Genomic DNA, 17,403 nt, shown 5'->3' with positions numbered 1-17,403 from the left:
CTTCCGATCATTAGGTGACCTGTTCTACCTCATGAGCTACAGCCACCCACAGTTATCATTGCATCATTGCATAATGCTGCTTTCCAGAAAGCATATCCAGATCTCTTACAAAATTTTTTTTTTTATTTGCTAGGCATAGACTTTATTGAAAGAGTATCAACCAACAAATTTTTAAGTATTTATGCACCTAGTAAGAGAGCACCTAGTGCATTCTTAAATTCTTCATTATGCTCACCTTTACCTTTCACATATTTACATACATGCTGCCTTCTCTGCACTTTACATTTCATAATAATATCATTTTATAATCTGGTTTCTTGTCCCTCATTAAGCTGTGCTGTTGTAAGGAGACAACAGCACTGGTATATTTGTACACCCTTTCTTATCTGTGTAAACTCCTGAAACAGCAGCTACTAATTTGCACTCCTCTGTAGGATTTCTTCTGAACTTGGTAGTGCAGACTTCTCTTTTTTTGAATGTGTTAGTCTCCCTTGGAGAGTTCAGAGCTATTATAAAGTCTTCTGCGTTTGAAGAGTGCGAGTGTTATTCATAAGCTGGACTCTATGTATTTATTCATTCTATTTTTATATTATGTTCATGTTGTGTTAACTTTGACCTGCTTTATTTCCTCTTATGTGTACTGAGTTATAATTCATTTATAATTTGTAATTTTGCAATGGTGCACCATCTTGGACAGGCCTCCCTTGCAAAAGAGAGAATAATCTTGAGGGATTTCCCAGTTAAATAAAGGCTAAATAAAATAAATAACAGTGGTTGAATTAATGTGGATCGTTTTATAAATTACAAAAGGACTAAAGACTCCTAACTGAAACCCAAATCAGAAGAAAGATTTTCATCTCATCTATTAAATACTTCTAACAAGCTCTGGTTTGTAGCTTGTTCACTTGTTTGATTAGTAAGGCTTAAGGCTTGAAATTTCTCAAGAGATTTGACTTTGAAAAACGGATCAATTTAAGACATGTAATGCTTATGCTCAACAGTAGGGGGAGGTAGCGTTCTCATGAGGGTGATCTGTTGGGTACACGAAGAAAAATGAGACCAAGAATTAGAAAGCATAGAGCAGTTCGCTGTATAGAATCAAAGAAAATCACCTTTTGTGGATTTTAAAGACACCACGTAGAAAATATTTTCTAATTTTCGTTTCTTATGCTGTTTTTTCTCGTGCTTGTTTTGCATGGGTGGAATCAGAGACCACCCAGTTACAGTCAAATGTAAAAATTTATTGCCTATTATATATATATTCAGAAAAGTCGCATTGCGCTATAAATACATTGCTTTTCTCACAACTGCCAAAAAAGCATTGATAATATGAAACATCAAATCATACGCGTAGGGAAAACCGTCTGTAGTAGGACTAAGTACATCAGGAGCTGCTTTCTGTCTATCCGGTGCGATTCTATCTGAGTGGACATTTTTATTGTTTTGATTAGGAAAATATTCTGGGCAGCTCCAGCTAGAGGGTGCGTTATCTAAGGTTAGTTTCCACACAGTGGCTTCCGTTATATCCATATAAAATATTTAGATTCCTGATGTATCAAATCACATGTCAAGGTTAAATGAAAACAAAGGCTTTCGATGACCCATCTTCATGCTAATTGATTGCTAACGCTAGCTAGGAGCACACTTCGCAATCAGCTAAGAAGTTTAATGTATTAGTGTTAGCTTGTTACTTTTGATAATTATCATTTGAATATGTCTCCCTTTTTTAGTCGATTGATTGCCATTCAGCTGACACACAGCCAAAGAGTGCAGTTTGCCTGTAGCAGCTGTTAGCTTTGCCTAGTAAGTGTATGTTAGCATCATGTAGCAGCCAGTATAGTTCGCTGTTCCTGCTGGCCAAATGGATTATTGTTTATTCATTTAATTTTAGCGATACATCAGTATAATAGCCCACATAAACATCTGGCTACAGTAAGTTAAATGTAAGTCTAATCACTATCTGGCCTAGCGTGTTACTGTTTAAACATACTGCTTCAGGGGATAGGCCGCTAATGGCTAAACGCTAATGGTTGATTATCACACAGAGAAGATCCCACATACACGTATATAAACGTCGTTACGACTGACAGAGAGCTCCTAAACCTAACAGCTTCCTGTGGTGTGTAATAATTTATAGCTACTGCTGTGTAAAATATAGGAACATCGGTTGGCCTAGGTACCTCCTTGTACCAAGGTAAAGCTGTATACTATAATAAAGGACAAAGCGCACTCTGGTATATGCCTTGTGGTGATCACATGCTGCTTGAATATGCCACCATGTAAAAAGTGAAACTATTAAACATCATATTTTATCTCACAGATTGTGATAGTGGACCATTTTATCTGGAGAAAAGAGCTTTGAGTCATGCATCATGTGCTAAGGTCCAGCAGAGGGCACTGTGGCATAGCCTTTTTCTGCTACACAGAGCATCGTTTAGTCTTTTCTGTGCTCTTTTTTTCTTCTTTGTGAGATTTTTTTTTTTAGTCAAACCCGGCGTCTTACAACCTAACCCAGAACTCCTAAAGTAAAATCAAATAAGCTTCCTTGGATGACAGACAGGGGATAAGTTTGCAGAATGACTGGATTTTATTATCACTTTTTCAGGGTCTTAAAAAAAAGTCTAAGAAAGAAAACCCTGGCTTACCCTTCTCTTCTGGGGGGGGGGGGGCTTTCCATAAGAGCTTTTTGAGGTAGACTGACTAATTCCTCTGTGACTTTTCCCACAGTATTTAATGGCAGAGGGCAGAAACCACATCCAGGCTAAAGAGGTGTATTTCCCATTTCAAAGGAGAGGTCAAAGGTTAAAATGCACAGTGTTGCTCCTATATTTAGAGCTCAACCTGGGCTGCAGCTGCCTGAATCAGCACAGGTTTTAATTCCGTGCTATCGCCATTCATTTGGTGTTTTTTTGCAACGATGCTTTGTAGTGTTTTCAAGTGGGTTAGAGGCTCCCAAAATATGGCGATTCCAAGTTAATCTCATTTTTTTAAGCACTGATATTCAATGAGTGAGTGCGGTTTTATTGAGAGAGTGTTTTAGCACGTTGAGTGGTGTTCTCTTATCTCCAAGTTTAAGGCAATACTGCCACACTGCTGCTGTTAAAAATAGGCTGCGTTAGTGCTTGAGAAGTGAATGTGTTGTGTTTTTCTTTTTTCATTTACTTGCTCAATTGTGATTGATAGCAGCAAGACATTTCTATTAGAGGAAATGTGGCTGGCCAAGAGACTGTTTTGCAGCCAAACCTGGGTGGAGTTTGGACAAGAAGCCGATCAGTCTCAAAATGCTTAACCCACCTTTGGGCAGCAATCTATGGCCTAGTTTTTCACCTGATCTTTAGGTTAACTAAACATTGGTCTTTTGAGATCGTATATTCATTTTTTAAAATAGTTTATTGGCTGTGTCTGCTGTGAAATGTTTTTTGTTCTAACATCTAGTGTTTTCCTCCAGATCTAATCTTCCATCGTAAGAGTCATGGATGAGCAGACAGGCTCACCTGGAGCCAATGCTGACAACAACAGCCAGAGAAACGGAGATGAGGTAAGAGGTGAACACACAGATATTGAATGATCGAAAAAAAAATACATATATAAATTAATAAAAAATTCCAGTTCACACTAAAAGAAAGTCTTGCCAGTACACATCAGGGTAGAACCCCTACGTGAACCTTTAAAACATGTTTGTTTTTGTTTTCTGGCAGAAACCCCGACGTGGCAGCTGGACCAAGGGGAGGAAGAGGAAGAAGCCAATGAAGGACAGCAACGCTCCCAAGGCCCCCCTGACAGGATACGTTCGCTTCATGAACGACAGACGGGAGCAGCTACGGGCAGAGCGTCCAGACGTGCCCTTTCCAGAGATTACAAGGATGCTGGGCAACGAGTGGAGCAAGCTGCCCCCCGAGGAGAAGCAGGTCAGCAGAGAAGTTTGAGACAGGATTACACAGTGAGCCCACAGTGGTGGAGAGACATGTGTCAAAACATTTCTGTTGGCATTTCTTTCCCAGTTGTATGCGAGTCTGTTTTAAGATTACCTGCAAAAGCATTCAAAAACAAATCTCTATGTTTTCACTCACGTCCAACTATGGAGTGCAGCTTTTGAGAAAGCAGTGGAAGAGAACAGAAGCAAGCAATATTCATCTGGAACATGCCAACACAGAGTAATTTTTCACTTTGCACAAAAACGACTTAGGGAAAAAGTTCCCTTAGAATCCATAGCAACCGTGTGTTTGCAGCTGACAAAGAAACTCTGACGGCCTCTAACAGATTGTATTGTCGAAGCTTGATGCCCTCAGATGCAATACAAGAACAGCAGAAACGAGCATCGTCTTATGATTGAAGCATTTGGAGTTTTGCTCTAACAGATTAACTTTTTTATTCCAGTCCCAATCTATAGATGGACCACTGAGCTTAAGATGCACATTTAAAGATCCGGCAGAACCGTAATCATTTTGGAGTCCCTTTAGCTCTCATGATCAGCTCACAAATGCTAGCAAAAGAGAAGAAAAATCCTCATTCTTAATCAAGTATTTATACTATTCAGTGTGGGAGTTTTTCTTCTTGCTATTTTTACAGAGAATATTTGAAATGTCTGGACATGTTTTGTTTTCCAAAGTTGGCAAAGAGCATGTGCAACTTTGCTGCCGATGTGTTTCACACAGAGTTGAAAGCTCAGACTGATTAGGCGGTACGCTGGGACGAGACCTCTGAATGGAGATGGTTTAATAAGCTTTTCTACTAATTATATTACAAGATGCTTTTTCTCCCTTCTGTGAATTGAGCGATTGTAGGTTATTAATATTGGAAAATTGCATTATTTTTTTTTTTTAGTTTGTTGAAAAGAATTCATACTGATTAGGAATAATTACTCCCACTCATCTCACAATCTAACCCACAATCATCCTCCATCATATTTTGCACAAATCTTATTTCCAGCCTTTGCATCTAAGTCTCCCCGGCTTTTCTCACCTTTGTTTCTCGTCTCTGCAGCGATACTTGGACGAGGCAGAGCGCGATAAGGAGCGCTACATGCGAGAGCTGGAGAAGTACCAGAAGACGGAGGCCTACAAACATTTCACCAGGAAGGTCCAGGAGAAGCAGAAGGGCAAGAGGCACAGGGGAGGTGAGATCTGGTCAGAAAACAGCAGGGTGGCTGGTTGGCATCGAATGCTGAAAATCAAAAGTTTGGCTCGTGGCCCACCATCCATTAGGGTCTGCTGTTTGAAAGCTTTTGGCAAGTGAGTTACTTCCTTTGTCTGATGATATTTGGATAATCCAGCCTTTCTTTGGTGCGCAAATCCCTTCCAGACAGGATGACTCACATAAACGTGTATCTAATGAAAATCATACCGTACAGTGAGCAGTCAGTGTGTTCTTGTGGTTCCTGTTTGTCTTTTCAAATCATTATCACACAAAATGGAAGTTTGAAAATGTTGAGTTTTGAAGGAGTCCTCGAACAGAGAACCAAATGATTATTTAGAGCTTTTCTTTGTAAAATCATATCTCATTAGAGTCGATATATATTTTTTGACCAATATAGGATTTATAAGACTGATATCAATACTGATTTTTGGCTGATATTTTTTCTTTTTTCCACACACATACAAAGGAAAATAAAAAGATTTCCCTAACACTCCCTAGCCAAAATACGCAACATTAACACTCGTAACATGCTCCAAGTGTGTTTTTCCCGTCTCCTTTTTAAAATTTTAAATGTATTATATTTATTGGACGTTAAAAATACAAATGCAGATATACCAGTAAATGGCTAATATCAGTCGGACACTAATTCTCATTAATACTTTTGTGATTTTCTGCTTAAGTGAATAAAAATACTAATAAGGCATACACATTAAGTCGATTGTGACAAAACAAAACTATCAAATCTTTTCTGATTAACAAAGACCCCTAACATATTTCTGCTTACAGTTTAGTAATTGAACATATTTCAGTATTTAGTAAAACATAAATCACAACAAATTCTTTGTTTGTTCCTCATTCAGCGGAAAAATCGAAAATGATACTTTGCAACTTCTTAGTTGAATTTACGATTAATCGTTAGAAAATCGCGATCTCGATTCATACTTATGTGCGATCTCATTTCCAAATGACAACGATTAAAAAAAAAAAAAAAAAAAAAAGACGATGACGATTGTACCGCATTTTGATCCGGGACGTACTCTGCATGAAAACAAGCGCTCACTCTTCCTGCTCAACAAATGACAAGGGCGGAGCCTTATACCACGTGATACAGAAGCTGTGCCGTGTGATGCTAAAATTAGCAGGGAAAAAACAACGGAGAGCACGTCAGGGATGACGAGAAAGTGACAGGAGGAAGAAAATCCGTCCCTGTCAACCACCCAAACATCAATAACGGGAACCTTATACAGCGCTTCCCTATACGCGTCGAACTCCCGCAGGCACAAAGAAATTACGGAGGCTATCACTTATCACCTGACCAAAGATATGGCTCCCATCAACACTGTGCAAAACGAGGGATTTAGGAAAATGATCAACACCCTAGACAAACGCTACACAGTGCCGTCCCGCAACTATTTTTCTATTGTTGCGCTACCTGCTCTATACACGCAGCGTCGAGCAACGGTGGAGACGGAATTTCAAGCAGTACAACATTTTGCGGCAACAACAAAACGTGAGACATTTGTTGTTTTTATGTTTATTTATTGTTTTTATGTTCAGTCTAAACTGTTACGAAGTTGATGTGCAGTTAATAAGTGCAATAAATATTTATACTGGAAAAGAGAATCGTGAGAGAATCGTGATCTCAATTCTAAGCCAAAAAATCGTGATTCTCATTTTATGCAAAATCGTGCAGCCCTAGTTGAGCTCATGAGTAACAGTTCAAGGTAAGGCCCTAGAGGCCGTTGCTTTGCTTGCTCGACATAAGGGCGGCATTACCTCTCCTTCAGCTCTCTCCTTTTAAATCCCAGAAATGTTAACGACACAAACAGCTGTGCTCTTGAAAAAAAAATACGAGAACGTGATCTGAACTTGATGCCCTGCTTTGTTCCCGATGATTCACAATACAAAGTGCACTGAGAGGATTTATTCTGTCCTTACTTGAACTACTTTTGTTCACTCTGTCAGTTTGTGTTGTGGTAAAGACACACCTCTCCAGATAAATGAATCATTGGCTGTCCTCTTTGCTTCTTTCCTTCCACTCCAGATGTCGGACACCAGGTAGCCAACGAGGCCCTTCACGAGGTCAGTGACTCTCTGCTCGTTCACACGTACTCTGACTCTATCTTTTAAAACACTTCAAACACAAAGTTAATAATGAGATAAGATCACTCATTATGTTGAGGGGGATATCATTGTCGAGTAAAGAGGAAGACATGAGCACTTTATGTACTTAGTCAGCATTTTAGCGGTTGTAAAGAAAACAGAAGAAATGTTGGGGTCATGGTGTATTTACAGCAAAACGAAGCAAATGTGGCATTTTGTGAATCACATCTATATTGGTGCTAATGTAATTTTTCCATCATGGTCTCTTTATTAGTATTTATGAGGAAGCTGTAATAGCATGAAATGAAAGAGAATTAGTCATTAGTTGAAAGTTTTCTTAATATGTGTGTGTTTTCTGGCTTTTGTCACCCAGCAAACTTCTTGGGTTGTTTGCCCTCATCTTGCTCTGTGTGTTAAGTGCCTATTGTTGCGTGACTAAAGCGGGCTTAATCCTCTTTGGTGCTGTGTTTTTTTTGATCCAAACGCTTGCCTTGTACTAACTGTGTAATTCGTTTTTATTAAGTTCTCCGTGTGTTTAAGAGGTTTCCTTTGTAAGTCTTTCAGCACACTCTGAAGGGTTACAGCCAAGGTGACTTGACTTGGAATCACAGATTCCTGAGGGAATACCAGTGTTTTGAATTGAATGAGGATTCAGCATTAATGTCATTATGTTAAGATGTGAGGAAAGATGATTCTTTTAGAGGAGGGGATTAAAGCTGTGCTGCGTCTTGCGCTTCTGTTTCAAAATGTATTTTATTGCAAATTTATTGCAAACCATTTCAGAGCCTTTGATATTGTAGAAGCACCACTGATGAGATTACGTCTACCTCCTCATTTCTTATACTGTATCACTGTATTTCCCCGGTGGCTAGGTATAAAATCAATTACCCACCCACACACAGCCCAGCTAGATAAATGACCACCTCTTTGCTGTCAGTCTGCGTGGCCAAGTGTTTTCACCGTTGAGCTTATCTCTTTCTGTCTCGCTGTCTCCGGTTATAAACAGAAGGATGCAGAAGGAAAGGACAGAACTGTGTTTGACATACCGATCTTCACAGAGGAGTTTCTAAACCACAGCAAAGGTAAAAGAGCTCCATCCCAACCTGCTGTCTTCTTAAAAATGATTATTTGTTTTTAAACTTTGTGTCCATTTGTCTAGTTTCTAAACACATTCTTCTGCTACTTTAAGGACCACCACACTTTATGGCCACTGTCCTAAAATAGCTCCGCTTGCAACTCACTGATGTCCTAAACTCTCAGAGCAAATGAAAAATTGATGTGTAGATGTATCATCTGCCCCAGAGCTCCCCCTGTGATCTACCACTCTTTCTTCTGCATACGTTTCCCTGAACAGCACGTGAAGCTGAGCTGCGGCAGCTGCGTAAGACAAACATGGAGTATGAGGAGCGTAACGCAGCCCTGCAGAAGCACGTGGAGAGCATGCGCGGCGCTGTAGAGAGGCTCGAAGGGGACGTCATGCAGGAGAGGGGACGCAACGGGCTCCTTCACCAACACCTGGAGACCCTGCGCCAGGCTCTCAGCTCTAGCTTCTCCACTATACCCCTGCCAGGTGAGAGCACCTAGCACTATTCTGTGGATCCGGCATTCACAAAGGTGTCAAACAAAGATCGCGTTAATAAAGCTCTTTTTCCATTAGTACCTACTTGGGCCGAGTCGCCACGGATTGACTTGGATCGGCTGGTTTTCCCTCACAACCCTTGTTTGCATGCTTGTTGTCATAGCAGCGTAATTAAAATGTGACACGAACGCTACAACAAAGGTGGATGTAGTGGAGATATCAAAGATAGGCACGGCTGTGGCACTGATTCAGTCTTTGAGCACTACGGTCACCCCGGTGTGTCGGCCAGAACACCACTTAAGGCTAAATTGTCCCAGAGTACGAAAGGAGGAGGGAGCTTGAGGTTCCGTCTGAGGCACTTTATTGTCACCACTCAATTTCTGGGGCTGTAAACACAGCGGGTGTACACAAGTGTGTGTGTGTGTGTGTGTGTGTGTGTGTGTGTGTGTGTGGTTTCCTACACACACACACACACATAAACAAGGGAAATAACGATAAATAAAGAGAATAGACAAGTCAAATACTCAAATATAAACATAATACAACATAGTTAACATAATCAAATATAAAGATCAGATCACACTATGCAACTAAACAGTATTAGTGCGAGGTTAAGCAACCGTCAGTACACAGGAACTACTTCCGGTAGTTGTACAAAATAAAAGCGTCCCCCATCATAATCCGCTATAATGCTCTTATTGTGAAGGGCAAGCGGGACGCCATACTTCCGGTCTAACTTCGCTATTTTATTAATCCACATACCTAATTGTTCACTACAAACTCCGCCACTTCAAAGTAAACAATCACAAGCATCACATACAACATACAGAGAAGGTCTGATAACACAGGACTGACATTATGGACATACGAGCGACCGTACATGCGTCAACAAAGCTAAACCGGGGTAAGCTAACAACATAAATTAGCATATGAAATGAGGGTGATCCGACATTAAACTGCCCACCTTACTAACCGGATGATGTCACTAGAAGGTGGGCTGGCCCAAACAGACAGAAGACTGAATATTAAATGAACTTATATAAACTTATAAACACCAGTAAAACTATTCTATGAACTTTGGGGCCTTTTATACAGTGGATGTCGAACCAAATATATACCTAGTATTTAGTACCTGTTTGCATTGTTTGGAACCCCGGCCGAGCAGGTAATAAAAAAGTAGCTGGTACCTAATGGAAAACCCTGCAAAAAAACAAGATAGAAATCCACTGCTTTTATTTCTTAAATTGTGCAATTGCACTTTTGGGCTCAGTGTGATGCTGATGAATGCACATCATAAACTGGTATCGACTTAAGATCCACTAACAGTATTTCATCCCTCAACACACACGAACCAGTGTAGTAAGATATTAGTTCTACAGTCACGGTTGAAGATGGTGAGCCATACATGCACATAGACAAAGTATTTATTTATTCCTTGAGCTCCAGAATCTTCTATTAATCCACACATTTAAACACGGCTAACTCAATTTTTTTGTTTGTAGACCATATTGTAATGAGCCTGGGAATCAGGGAATTCTTTATTTTAATGTAATTTATTGTTGAAATGGAATTTGCTCCCACTGTCTTTACTCTTGTTTCATCTACATTTAAAGTCTATGCTGAGTTCACAGCTGTGATGTTTTCCTGGTTTTCTCCCACACCTGTTTGAATGTCTTTCTCACAGCAGAGACACTGAGTCTGCAAACAGCAGAAATAGTCAGAACACTCCTGGAATTATTTCCTAAGAGCTTTGCACTGAAAGTTGATTGCAAAACGCTCTCAAGTCTAGTGTCTGAGAAGCTCAACAAAGACTGTAAGGTCTCTTGAACGAGAACTTGCTCAATTCATGTTTGTAGATTTTACTATTGTTTGTTGCACCTCTGCTAGTCGCAGAAGTTGGGACAGAGCCAAATTTATGGTTTAGTATGAGGGTCGCTTTGGGGAATTGTAGGTTAGCATGTGTCTGGAAATGCAGGAATCCGTTCAGAAGCATTTTTGACATTGATAAAGTCAACAGTGTCCAGCATGACCGTGTCGTATGAGTCGTCCTACTACGATGTGATTAATCTTGCTTGTGTTATCTATTCTTGCTTGAGAGACATATTTGGTCATATCTGTGCTTTTCTGTGAACATATTTGACCTGAAAAACACACTCTTGTGGGCCTACAGGCTGTGGCGAGACACCCACTCTTGAAACCATTGATTCCTACATGAAGAAGCTCCATAGCATCATTGTCAGTAACCCTCAAGAACACGAGAATCTCATCAACAATGTGAGAGAGGTGGTCAACCGCTTGGACAGGTAAGAGATACCTCCATCCTCCACTCCAATTTAGATTTTTTCTACATACTTGATGTAATTTTCACTTTACTCTCCTAGTTCATGTACAGGCCACTCTTATGCTTCTGCTTCACCACAGTTGAATGTTTTTCCTGTTTCATCTGTGAAGAATTTTAATCATGTGTTTTACTGCTGTTTGACTCAGATAATTGGATTCAAGTTCAGCTGATGCAATGGACTGACTCACAGGACATTAAACAGACGCTCCTTCCTGGTTTATGCCCTTCCTCTTTACGTCCAATCTTCTTGTTGATCTCTCATTTCAGCCGAGTTTAAAACAACTTTTGTTACTCTGCTAAAGTGATACAAGCGAGGGTAATGTAGCGTCACATATTTATTTATAATTTTTTACTTCTGTTTTTTTTGTAAACCTGTTCACACACTATTAACATAGCCATAGTTTGTTTTATAAAGTAATCAGAGAATATTTACAACACTTTTCTGTTGTTATTGCTCCTGTTCGGTCTTCACTGTCTGTTTATAGCAACCTCCAGAACAATATCTAAGTCATTATCAGATGTGTTGTCAGTGGATTTGTATTTACATGCCCAGGACATACTGTTGAAGAGACTGTCTTTCTTTCATGCTCTGTTGAGGTGAAAAATGTGCCATTCTTGTTTTCTTTTTTTCTGTGTGAAAAGTGTTTGTGTTTTCAATAAATGCATTTACATCACGTAAGCCTTCAGTTTGTTTGGAGAGGTTCGTGATATGATGGGGAATACCATATGTTTGCTCTGAAATCAGAGCTAAATACACAAGACACCATTGCCCTAGATTTCCAACTTCAAGCTTTTCAAGTATCTTTTAGCATTAGTGTAGTTTATTCTGTGGATTTAGAAAATATTCAGACCACTTACTTTTTGTACACATTGTTTAGAAATGGGGCAATCTGTATTTAATAAACCAACATGAAGCGTGAAAATGCATGTTTAGAAATATTTAAGATAAGAAAGAACTTTGTTAATCCTAATGCAAACACAAGTGTCACTGAAATCTTTCTCCTGTTTTCCAATAATATCATGAAAGTATTATCATTATAATAATATTAAGAGGCTATAGCTGCTTAAATTTTAATGCAAGTCTCTAAAAGCTCTGCATACATTATTTTGTTTACATTATTAGGTCTTGCAGTTCAGAATGAATGTAGAAAGTCTATAAACTGAATTTCTGTCTTCAGGTGTCCCACAGTCGTTTTGTGGTGTTTAAACACTATCCTTTACCCACTGTGGCATTGTGGTATATCAAGTCATTGTTGTCTTCCCTTTGCCCTCTAGGTTCAAGAGCAGTTCATCTTCTTTCAAGGGCGTTTGCATTTTTGGCTGCATTCATTCTTCAGAAAGTTACAACAGGGAAATGCCACAATAACGTGATGCTGCCACCACCATGCTTTACTGCTGGGGACTTCATTATCCAGATAAAGAGCACTGCCTGGATGTAGCTAGACTCTGCTTGGAGTTCAGTTCGGTAGAGTTTTTGTCTCAGACCTGATAATTACTGAGGCCAGAGTGCTTCTGGGAATACTCTGTGCCTTATTTAATTATATCCAACCCATTAATTCGCTACAGTTGCACACTAATCAAGTTGTAGACACATCTGTGGGATAATTAGGCAAGCAGGATGCCTCTGATCACACTTGGAGTGCTCCATCAAGGAGTGAATATGTCTCTCAGATTTTGATTTTAGATTTTAAAATAACAAATGCAGTATTTAGAAAAAGAACTTCTTTTTGTCCTTAAATTATGATTAGTGGGCAAGTGGAAAACAGACAACAAGTCAGAGTTTTTTTTGTTTACCTGCTGCATAACGCCGACTCTGTCAGATGTGAAGACACTCATTCTTTAGACGACTGTAGATGGTAAAGCAGCTGGTTTTATTACTCTGGATCTTTGACTTTGGCATTGTCTAAAAGCCTAGATTTTAGTAGGTGTACTGTACACATAAAACCAAGAAGCTAATCTGCTATAATCTACTTGGCTGGCACCTAAGCCTATTTACTTGCAGCTGATATGTGAAGTCAAAAAGATTTGGATTGCTGAAGCGAACTGAGCAGATCTGTTGTAATTTGCAGAGAGAGAGATACAATTACATTGCAATCTGCAGCACATTCACGGGCAATGGCTCACATCTGTATCGCGTTTGTGAATTTACCCTCTCATAATCATATTAAGCCGCAGGAGAAGGCTGTGCCATAAATCCTTTTTAGTAAAACACTTCTATATTGCGATTTTTATAGAAATTGAACGCAAGTGTTTCTGTTCTCTGATGATAGGCTGGCCTGGATATGAAGTCTAAAGTTGCTAAGTTAGTGCTATATTAGCTTTTGACTTTACATTGTGAGCCCTTCCTGTTTCCTTTCACTGATGCCCGTTTCCTTTTGTGACAACTGACACTTCCTCTTCATAATGTATCATAGCAGCACAGCCAACATTTTTCCGAACAGATGTCCTGTTCCCAGAGACAGTATGTCATTTCATACAGTGAACTAGTGAGCTGCTGACCACTGCATTGCAAAAGTCCAGCTCCCGGCTCCTGTACACTATACAGCACTGGTGAAGAGACCTCTGGAAACAGGTCATTGTGAAAGTCTGACATTTTACAGCCCAGAAGCCGATCAAACGCCAGCTTTTGGGGGTAATATTTACTGTTAAAGACCTTATGTTGTTTATGCACATAAGCAATCTGTACATTAACCTGACTATGACTAATGTGATGTTAGAATAAACGTGTTCACAGTGACCATGTTAAGGTACTGATGCTTAGCAGATTCTGTTTCCAGATAACATTTGCAAACTGGAATATAACCTGATCCCAGCTGATTGCAGGTTTCTACAAGTGCTAGAGGAGAATTCAGGATCGCGCAAGATAAAACAATGTTTACAAAATTTGAACCCTGAGATTTCCCAGTTGTCAAGTGAAAAGCTTGAGCTGCTGGTGGTGATAGATAAATAGACTCATGGTACCCCAAAGTTACCGTCTACCTATCCATCCATTTAACAGCAGGGTCTTCCTTTATGAGTTCTCCAGTATAGCTTTGGTCTTCTCTTCAGTCCTCTCCTTGCTGAAAACCCCCCAAAGAGATAACTCGGGAAACATCCACATTCCCACCTCACTTGGCTTCAGCTTCAGCCCTGTTGACCCACGTGTACATTCACGCCTGTTAGCGTCAACAAACATGATCAACTGATTCGCAATGCCAAATACTACGGGTGAGAAACTTTATCTTACAGAGCTCTGTTAACATTGAGATCTCATATGTTATTAGAGTTGCTTGACTTTTTAGCTTCGAGGATCACCTTTCATGTACATGGCATCAGTGTGTGCAGTAGGTCATAAGCTCATTTGTATAATGAGCTTAACTACAGCTTTTTTTTCTCTCTTTGATATTAGGCCAAAGCTGTAAAAACAACAAGGAAAAGGAATACACTGCAGACGGTAGCGGCTCCTGTGATGCCTTGTTATCACGTTTTCCCTTGAGGTTCACATGTTGCCCTCTTACTTCCAAGCAGCCAGTCTGCCTTGTGTGATAACCTCTGTTTTAGGACATGACAGAATTGTTGGGACAGATAAGCAGCACTTCGGTCCCTCGTGACGTCTCTTTTTGCCCTCTTCTTGCCACGCCGTCATCACACCCAGTCTTTTGTCTTAACAGAGAAACACCCGGTGGAATACAAAACAATTAAATAAAAAAAAGTCTTCTTCCTCAGCGGGGCAGTGCCTGCATCGCTGGCCGGTATCCAGGCGGTAGAATGGTTGACATTAGGAGAGAGGAGCAGAGAGCCACTGATCCTGGACCAAAAGGAGGAGGGAGTGACTCACAGGAGAGAGGATGAGTCAGGCGTCATGTGCTGAACTGGCACTTGACGCTCTCAGTGTCCTGAATGGCTTCTGTTCCCATAATAACATGCACTATTATGGTCAGATTGAGCCTACCTTTTGTCAGTCAGTCAGGCTTGAGCTAAGCTGGTGTTGGCTTAATTACACGAGCTGGTATGCATTTATGGAAATGCTTGTATGCACTGCCTTACTTCTAATACTACTCATTATCTTTAAACGGGCTCAGATGATCAAACCGGTTCATTGGCATCACTTTTATGTTCGGCTGCTGATTTCCCAGATTGGAGATTAAGATCTTTTATTATGGTCAGCTGCAGAGCAGCTTCTTTGCAGCTGTGGTCTCGGTCGTCTTGTGCCAAAAAAAGTTGAACCGACGCATTCTGTAAGGTCTGTTTCTGATCTGCTGATGCAGATTCTCATTATGTCTGGAAGTAGGAGGTTTACAGTAACGGGGGATGGATAACACCTCAAATTTCAAAGGAAGTTTTTCTGGAGGGTTTACTTGAATAACACATTATAACGAGCAAACGTATGAGACAGAAATGTAGCAAGATAAATGGTGTCTGAGGTTCACAGCGATGATGGATGTTCTCCTGTGTGGTCTGTCAGCTTCTCTTAGTTCCATAATAGGGAAAAAAGTTGCATGTCAGTTTTCTGCTGCTTTATTATCAGGGACAGTGCACTTACTTTCAATGAGTCAGTCCAAACTTCACCGCTTTTCTTTTGCCGACCCTGACTCACATCTCCCTGTCTCTGCCTCACTCTCTCATTGAACCCGGCTCCCACTCTGATGAAATGTTCTTTGCTTACAACATAAAAAGCTGTCCAAAAAATATAGAAGTGTCTCTTTTTTTTCTTGCATTTAGACACTTTTGAGCCGCATGTGACTGCGATACCAAAATAGTTTTTGTAATTTTACAGGCTCATATTCTTCAAATTACTCAGACAAGCATGGCACTCATAGAGAAGGTCTGGGGCAACAAAGGATGAAACAATGCCGCTTCATTGTATTTATTTAATTGGAGAAGGACAAAGTGACTCTGCACGTGCAAAAAGAAGAAAATCAGAGTCATCCTTCCGCTTCCTTTTATCCATCATTCATTCATACTCACTCTCCTCCAGCCCTGGAAAGTCCTTGGCCTCGGTGCCCAGGACCTGGGCAGTAAGGAGGAGGAAACAATGCCTGGAATGTGATGAGGAAAAAAAAAACTTGAGTCATTTCCACATGTCAACTTCTGGCTCAGTTCCTCCTCCTCTTCCCAAGTATGTTGCCTTCAGGTTCTCCTCTTATTCCCAAATTCTCTGGTAGAATATGTGATCTGTACTATTAAACCAAGGTTGCTGCCACCCAGGATATTATTTATGTGTTATGTTAATTGACCGTTTTTCCTCCAAGGTGAAACCGAAGCCACAGATGTTACCCCCTGTCAAAACCCTATTTCCTTTCTGTTAGGCACAAACCAAAACCCTTAATCTGTAATCTATCACACCAAAGTTTGATACTCTAACCTAAACACACACACACACACTTGGTTGCCAAGTGTACAAACTGTTAGAAAAAAATGACACATTTTTCCTTACATGTGGTTTCATATCTGTTTAGTTTTTAACACTCAGTTGGCTGTGGGGGCCTGAAGGCAGCAGGAGGAGGGGATTTCTTTTTTTCCATTGGCCACCATCCCTTAAGAGAAGCATGACGTCAACAAAAGACTCAATAACTGCACTCAACGCGTTTCAATAACTATTACACACAAACAGACATATGCACACATGTGCATACACACACGCACGCATGCACTCGGGGCGCCTTTGAATCCATCTGTTTGCCTCCTCCTTTCAAACTGTCGTTCCAAGACAGATGAGGTTTTGAATAATTAGTTTTTGATTATGAAGTATTGGAAATGAATTTGTGCTTTGAAGTGTAACGTCATAATTTACCGTCACCGATAATGACCGTGTTTGCCATTAACAGAAAGGACATGGCGCTGTACAAATGTCACAACAGTAGCACTTCAAATAATGTATGAGAATAGACTCGCAGAGTGCATCGGTGTTTTTTTTTATCGCTTTACTGAAAATAACTCTTTCAGTTCACATATAGTGAAGTCGCTCAGTATTCAGATAACCTTTATTTTAAATGCACGCACTCGATATAGAAATGGTAAAAGTAAAGTCAGATTTCCTGAAGACTACATATGTGTATTTGGGTTAAGCTAAACACAAACCGCAAGGGCAGATAAAACCTTTACCCAGTCGCTAACACACTACTCTGTGTGCATCTGTACTACCTTGTCACAGCGCACGGACCTGTTTATCTCTTAGGGCCACTTTTCCCACTTCGGCGTCTCTCCTGCAAACTGCGCGTTCACGCGCTTCTCAGGCCAGCCCAGTATCCCGGGCGCTCGCTCC

At 40.3% G+C, this 17,403-nt stretch overlaps 1 protein-coding gene across 4 annotated transcripts; it reads left to right on the top strand.

The window, feature by feature from the left end:
* The first annotated feature begins 1,138 nt into the window (after positions 1-1,138).
* hmg20a (high mobility group 20A) lies at positions 1,139-11,838 on the top strand. 4 transcript variants are annotated; one of them, XM_086299339.1, is made up of 9 exons: positions 1,142-1,495; positions 3,449-3,538; positions 3,699-3,908; positions 4,984-5,116; positions 7,181-7,218; positions 8,249-8,321; positions 8,594-8,809; positions 10,989-11,121; positions 11,306-11,838. In XM_086299339.1, the coding sequence occupies exons 2-9, from the start codon at positions 3,473-3,475 to the stop codon at positions 11,307-11,309; spliced, it is 873 nt and encodes a 290-aa protein (XP_086155465.1). In that variant the 5' UTR covers positions 1,142-1,495; positions 3,449-3,472; the 3' UTR covers positions 11,310-11,838. The 4 variants fall into 4 exon arrangements, with proteins under 4 accessions (XP_086155464.1, XP_086155465.1, XP_086155462.1 ...); XM_086299336.1 differs by having other exon boundaries at positions 1,153-1,495; positions 8,246-8,321; XM_086299337.1 differs by lacking the exon at positions 1,142-1,495 and adding an exon at positions 1,644-1,803 and having other exon boundaries at positions 8,246-8,321.
* The last annotated feature ends 5,565 nt before the right edge of the window (positions 11,839-17,403 follow it).

Source organism: Aulonocara sp. 'chitande type north' Nkhata Bay, linkage group LG7, assembly GCF_057382095.1.
Source record: "Aulonocara sp. 'chitande type north' Nkhata Bay isolate Kocher_YH1m ecotype deep benthic linkage group LG7, A_spYH_male_GT1.1, whole genome shotgun sequence".
NCBI classification, from domain to species: domain Eukaryota; kingdom Metazoa; phylum Chordata; class Actinopteri; order Cichliformes; family Cichlidae; genus Aulonocara; species Aulonocara sp. 'chitande type north' Nkhata Bay.
The sequence above is the reverse complement of the archived record's forward strand: the minus strand, read 5'-3'. Positions and strand labels throughout refer to the sequence as shown.